Source organism: Anoplophora glabripennis, unplaced genomic scaffold (genome assembly GCF_000390285.2).
Source record: "Anoplophora glabripennis isolate ALB-LARVAE unplaced genomic scaffold, Agla_2.0 scaffold515, whole genome shotgun sequence".
Lineage (NCBI taxonomy): Eukaryota > Metazoa > Arthropoda > Insecta > Coleoptera > Cerambycidae > Anoplophora > Anoplophora glabripennis.
In genome coordinates this window covers 57,776-65,173 of record NW_019416634.1, presented here as the reverse complement: position 1 = coordinate 65,173, position 7,398 = coordinate 57,776, and the positions used below count along the sequence as shown (strand labels likewise).

The following is a 7,398-nucleotide window of genomic DNA, read 5'->3' as shown; positions in this document are numbered from 1 at the left end:
CAGTCCGTTTCTGGACACCTGATAATAGCAAAAAGTTGATTTTAGCATCAAATCGTAGAGCTCCATGTGTAATACAACATACGAAAATTTTATTAAAATATACAGGGTGGTTTCAAAGTTATAACCCTAAACGTTAATTTCTAGGTACCCCTTTGACACCCCATAACTCCGTTAGGGGGCACATTAGGAAAAAAAAAATTATAGGAAGGACTAGTTTTATTTTGACCTTACCGTATACACTCCCGAGAGATTAGGAGGTACTTACTGGACACCCTGTATATCCCAGGGGATATGAACCGCGTATTAGTATAAGTATTTTATTATTACTGTGCAACATATATCCTTCAGGCTATGCATATTGCTGATATGGCTAAAAATTAACAATTATAAATCATAATCATGATTCTTTGAAATCAGCTGAAAAGTGAGTCTGCAACTTATGCTACAAAAATTAGAAATGCGACTGGGTATTTTATATTTTTTTATAATATACATACTCCCTGAAGTATATACGCAATCAATTTGTTAACAAGACTTTTTTCATAAAATAAAAAATAAGAGTTTTCCTTCTTTTCAACTCCATCACACATTGTAGGTCATTTCATTTTTTACTTACATTATATTTTTGAAATGGGCTTGTGCCAACTAGAACAGCTATTAATAAAATCAGTAGTAATTAATTTGCTTTGCATAAATTTTTTAGAATTCTAACATACTTAATGCTCCTTAGATAGGAGACGTGATAAGAATAAGACATAAACAGAAAATATTTCTAAAAACTGAACAGTTTCGATAAATGTGAAGAAATGTAAAGAGTAAATAAATATAATTACCTCTTCAACTATCTTATGTGCAAATGCCGCTGGTTTAGCTTCTCCATTGAAAGCAAATTGGTTTTCAGGTTTCCCATCTGGAATCTTGTATATCTTGAACCACTCTACAGATGCTTTTAGAAGTCCTGGGAAATGTTTTTCTATATCTGCTACATCATTTAGTTGGTCTGCGAGTGGATCCTTTACATCAACAGCAATCAATTTCCAATCAGTTTCACCTTGTAGAAACCAAAATAAAAAAAATTTATGTGAAGACACCACATTGATTTAATAGTACATACTTTAATATATTTCAAACAATAAAACACTTTTGTTTTCTTCACACATTTTTAATAGGGATAATAATCTACTACAAGAACAGTTCAGCAAATAGAACTAGATGTGAAATATATTTTTTATTTCAGTGCATTTAAATATATCTAACCTAATCTTCTTAATTTATTATTTGCCCATCTAATAACAATTTTATACAGTCACAGCAACTTATAATTTTTTTTGCCTTCAATTAATTGTTACGTGTAATACTAAAAATTGTCGTCAATTTATTGACGACAATAAATTCATGAAGTAATTATAAGAACAAGACTGGCCCAAATTCTTCAATAATTTTTTAGTGAATACTGTGGTACTATACTGTAACATGTTAGAGTGACTGTAAGTGATGAATTTCAACTTTAATATTTTTTTTTATAAATGTAATCGATAATATTGCAAAGTTTTACTTAAAATACCACAGAAAATCAAACATAAATGTTTCTGTAAACATTACGCTTATATCTTGAGATATTTTTCTATCACTATAAATTTACATCACTGTAAGAAAATTACAGAATAGTACCACTGGTTACATTTTGATTTAAAGATATAGCCTCAACAGTGCTTGTGATAAAAATCATTAAACATTATTTAAAATCGTCTCGTCCTCTCAGATTGATTTATTAACTATCAAATTACCTTTTTCTCTTCATTGTGACCACAGTCTTAGCCATTAAAGTCAATCTGACATCGCTGATCATTTCGTAATAGAAAAATAGCCACTATAATACAATATGCAGCAGCACACAAACAGTTTTAGGCTAGTTTCATTATCATTCTCAATCTCTTCTCATTGTAAAACAAACAGAAAGTACAGTGGTAGAGTAAATAACCCCAGTTATTAAAATTAATAGAAAATGGCATCAAATAAATATTAATACTTAATTTGCACTACTGAGTAATTACAATAAAAAATTGTGTAAAACAACATATATCCAGTACATTCATTAACTTCTGGATGAATGAATATATGAATTTCTTTATGTAAAAACCGCTATTAGATTATTTTCTCATTAATAATTAGGTTATTGGATGTAAGGTAGATAATTACATTTTCTTGGTAAAACATACATTTAATCTACAACTTTTAAATTTTCTGGAAATGTAACTGCTTTCACATTCATATGCAGAAGGTTAATATGATTTGGTTTTTTAGAAAATTTGGAAGTTATTAAGTAACTAATCATTGCTGCTGATCAATTTATAGATAAATATTTGTGTTTCAGCAACTATTTAATATCAAGATATGTTTGTTCTCATAATGCAGGCAGCTATTATTTAAAAATTACCATTTTTTTCCATAAATGAAACTTTGTTTAAAATGCTATACAAAGTGCCCTACAAAGAACTCACAAACTTTAAGGGAATACTGCTCAGGTATTCATGCATGAGTATAAGCCAAAAAAGTTTATTTTATTATTTCCAGAATGTGTAATAATAGCATCACAAAATCTGATGGTTATACTTACATAATCATACTAATAATTCTGCATATAAGTCACCAGTGTCACAGATATTGGAAAGTCAATTCCTTTTATGGAGCATAACATCTGGGCTTATGACTTTTTTCTAAATATCTATGAACACTTTGTCAAATCGACACATTTACGAAAAAAATTAATCTATCTGTTTTGCAACAATAATTACGTTTTTCAAATGAATTTTAATTAATAGGTTAACACATAGAAAAGCTAAATCTGAACAAAGTTAATATACAAAAATAAATAAATGTAAATTAAACTTACAAAATATGTTAAAATAGTTTAATATCGATATAGCACGAATAAATAAAAAAAGAAAGTAAAGCTTGTCTGACAATGCAATTTTGGGGCGGCAACAAAATTGCAGATTTTGTTACGGGGATAAAATTCCATGCTTATTATCACACAATGGGATAAAATTGCTTTATTTAATTTGTAGTAGTGTTACCAACTGTGCATTTTATGTAAAATATCCGAAAGTATCTTGTAAACTATTACTTTTGATTCAAGCAAAACATTGCAATAGATGAAAATTTTAAAATAAATTGCTTTAATAGCGGTTTCAACAGTGTTCATTCATTTTTACACAGATCTACCAACTATAAAATACAGGTTGGTAATAAGCAAATCTCTAAAAGTAACCACAATTCCCAAAATTTTGTTGCATGGAATAGAGCTAATTTCTAATTCATGCAATTCAGTTGCCGCGACGGAATTACTTGGTGTGATAAAAATTTCATGGATTTTATTGTGGTAACCAAATCCCTGCAACCAAATTGCATTGTCAGATGCAGGCTTTAAACTTTCAAAGGCGTACACTTTGAAAACCAATGTTAATCTTCAAAGTTTTCCATTATTTTTCTTTAATTTAGCTAATATCAATGTTGGACTATGTTAACTTATATATTCTTTATATTTATATTTATTTGTCATTGCCATTGTCTATCAACCTCGTTCAAGTTTAGTTTTTTCTGTGTTATCTTATTAATCAAATTTTTTTAGAACCAAAAGTTCAAACATTAGTATGAAATTTGCATCGAAATCTACGAAAATACAAATTCTGCAAGAAAATGTATATGTATACATATTCACGAAAAGATTAGCCTCCCCATACCTGCGAACTGGCAACTGAAGTACAGAATTACTAGCAAGTTTCATAAATACTAAATGCATCGCTCTTAGCTGACATTATGTCTTCCTAAAACTACGTTTTCGAACTAAAGTTATATAAACATTTTTGCATACATTTCACCTATTTACTTACAATCAGTTTGTGCACTCTCTCATAAGACACCTCGTATAAACAGTAAATTGTTTATCATGTTTCAAGGATATTTCTCAAAATAATATTAATATAAGAGAAGGGCACTATCGTCATTGGAAGTTTCAGAATTAAGAAGGAACCATAGGAAGGAAACATAGATTAGATTTTACAATTTTGTAATGTTTTATTATGTTGTTAATTTGGCAACAACGGCCAGTGGTGAGGATGACCACTTAAGTATAAATCTACAATACACTGTATGTAACAAGAAGTAAAGATCAGTTCAAGTTTCTCACTCCTCTGACAAATTATAAGGTGGAATTGTTTATATCTATTAAAGTCACAGAATCAATTGTGTATATATCTTTACAGTTACTACAAATATTAAAACAAAAAAACTTGAAAATCAAAGAATATACAAAATACGTATTACATATTTCAAGCATCTTTGGAATTAAAATAAAAAAATGATTGATGACAAGTGTCAAAGTATTATTGAAGATACGGTGTATTAACAAATAAAAATGGATGTCACTGGTTTTGAACATGGCATATATTATTATTTTCCTTTTGTTTCAATAATTTTTGTTTATTTGTACCACTATTAGAAAAATAATCGATAACTTCTTCGAAATTAATAAACATGTTATTTAATGTTAATATAAACCTCGTTTTTAACATTTACAAAACAGCTGATATACATTCTAAACTCGGTAAGGTCAAATAAATTTTACAAGTTATAATACTTGCATATTACTTCCTGCACAAATAGTTCAAACAGAAACTTCATAAAACCTTGAGAAATTATATAGATTATAGATTAGTTGCGAAATAAATGTCAACCTTCACTGTCGCTGTACCATAGCATAAAAAAGTATAATTACCTTCATCTATTAAAGCAATTGTTCCTAAAATTTTAACTTGTAAAATTTCTCCACGCTTTGCTACTCTGTACCCAATTTCGATAACATCAATAGGATCATTATCACCTTTGCATCCAGTTCCATCATCTAAATGTTCGGGATTCTCCCAAGTTTGTGGGAGAGCTCCGTAATTCCAAATATAGCCATGGTGAGGAAAACAATTAGAAACAAACCTCGGTTTTCCCTTTTTAACATCTTGTTTAATGGGATTTAATATCTCCTTCATGGTAATCTGGATAGGTAAACATATTTAAATCAGAGGATATCAGATAAGATGAATTGTAGCAACATAAAAATGTAGGACCTAGGTATATACAGAGTTTCTGATGAAAAATGGGTCATACTTTAAAAGTAACTTCATTGAATGAAAATAAATTGATTTAGGTCAAGTCATTTCAGTACAATTTTGATTCCTTAAAACTTCAAATGTCGTCAAAGATACTTTATATAGTACTCTTTTTTACTCTAAGTGAAAATATTTCAGTGGAATACATGGAGATTTTTACAATAGCTAAAAAAGAAGAATATCTACCTAGGTAACTAAGAACATATCAAAGAGATTTTTGTTTTTGTCATATTTTTCTTATGAGCAGAGAATATGAGATTATACAGCTGTTTTTATCGCTAAATGGATCCTGAGAAAAATAGATTTCAATTTTCTTTTGCAGTTATTAGTTAATGCGTAATTATCAAACTTTATAATTTTTTTTAAATGATATATTTTCTATGCCCCAGGCCAACTTTTATAAAAAAAAGTGACAGTAAATAATTATTTATGCTTAAATACCTAGATAAGTTGACAAGGTAAATTGAAGGAGTTTCGAGTACCTATTAACATTAAAACAAATATTTGAATAAAACTTAACTACATAAGTACTGTAGAACAAAGATAAAAAATTTTTATTTATTATCATTTTATTTTTTTAATTGTGAAGTCAATTCAAAATGAAGGAATATATGTAAAATTAAATTTATTATTGAGTTTATTAAATTTATAGTTTATAGATCTTACTTTTCATTTAGTTAAAATTATTCTAAAATTGTTTTTTGAAAATATAATATACAGTGGATGCAGTTCAAAAAATGGAAAACTTATTTATTATTTTACTGAAAAAATATGTGTTTAAAAAACACATAAATAGCTAATCTTTTTCCAATATTTAGTAACTAGGTACAAGCTGATTTCAGGTTGACATGCAGTTAGTTGGTATCAACAACAATAAAATTAGTAAAGTTTGATATTTTGGGGAAAAAATCCTGCTTGATTAAGAGTAATTTACAAGATATTGTATTTCTGAAAAATTAAGTGTTTATTAGGAATAGGAAAATTATTTTTCTACAGCCCTTATTGACAACATTTTTTTGATAGAAAGGAGTCGCTTTTACTAACGCTTTTATTAACTTTTTTCCATAATTGTGGCATTACTTTTACGACCTTTGGCCTTTGAAGTTCCATATTATTTTATTCAACTAATAATATATGTAAATTAATTATTTCTCAATTCAACTCTCTGTGGTTATTAAAGTAACTTAAAAATTACAGTATTTTTGAAAGTGGTTTGGTAAGTATGATTAATTAGGTATTAATTCATATAACAATATAAACTATGAGTAACTACTTATACGTACGTTGAAATTTTAGTATACCTATCTATTGTTCCAACTACTGTCCAATAAGAAATATTTTCTATGTAAAAAAAATCAATAGAAATGGTATACTTACTTCCATTTTTGCATTAGTCCATCTGGGAACTTCGACTACCATGTTATAAATTTTTTTATTCTCATCGGCAACAAGAGGAATGTCATGAAGTGGTGAAATAGGTCCATTTTGATCTTCTATTAAATAAGAAAATATATATGAATCTTTCAAATACACAATACATAAATCAAAAGCAATGATAAGAAAAATGTAAAGTGCAAGTTCAAGGTTGTAACATTTAGAGGTTATATTGTTATAGAATAATATTAATAGGTAGATGAAAACAAAACTTACTAATATATACCCTGTAATCACAGGTAAAAGGAGATCCTCTTTCGATAACGGAGTATGCCATGCTTAAGCAATTCCTGGTCTGTACACAACTAGCTGAAAATGATGATTGAAATCGGTGAAATAAATTTTTGCGCAAGCCGCTTACAAACACGTGTGATATTTTAGTCGCCAACATGGGAACTGCCGTATACTACTCCCATCTATTGGAAATTGGAATAAAATTCGTTCAAATTAAATATAATCTTTGGAATTTGTCACTTAATTGATATAATTCATAATCATAATTTAAATTCATGTTTCACGTTATTTCGTAATTATTAACATTACAAATGATTACGACTATTCCAGTTTACTGTCTACTAAATGTAGAGAATAAATAAACAAGATTGTTATGTATTATCAACGAATTCTAATTACTGTATTATACTTTGTAGGTACTTATCTTATCTTTAAGTTTGACATTTCTGTGCGAAGTCAGTGGCGTCACTGAGAAGTTTAAAAATAAGTTAAATAAGTATAGGTATTAAAGTTACCAGCGTCTTATTTGACTATGAGTGAAAGGCATATCTTTTTCATTAACATGGTT

General features: G+C 28.1%; 1 protein-coding gene across 3 annotated transcripts in view; it reads right to left on the bottom strand.

Moving 5' to 3' along the window:
* LOC108910931 (inorganic pyrophosphatase) overlaps positions 1–7,160 on the bottom strand; it is a 24,919-nt gene extending 17,759 nt beyond the window's left edge. Inside the window, exons 1-5 of one of the 3 annotated variants that reach the window (XM_018715704.2) lie at positions 6,958–7,160; positions 6,813–6,905; positions 6,540–6,655; positions 4,778–5,048; positions 834–1,051 (exon numbers count right to left, since the gene is read on the bottom strand). In XM_018715704.2, the coding sequence (XP_018571220.1) occupies positions 834–1,051; positions 4,778–5,048; positions 6,540–6,655; positions 6,813–6,873 (666 nt within the window). In that variant the 5' untranslated portion in view covers positions 6,874–6,905; positions 6,958–7,160. Of the gene's footprint in view, positions 1–833; positions 1,052–4,777; positions 5,049–6,539; positions 6,656–6,812 lie in introns of all 3 variants that reach the window. The other 2 variants (XM_018715702.1, XM_018715703.2) reach the window with 2 other exon arrangements.
* Between the last annotated feature and the right edge of the window lie 238 nt (positions 7,161–7,398).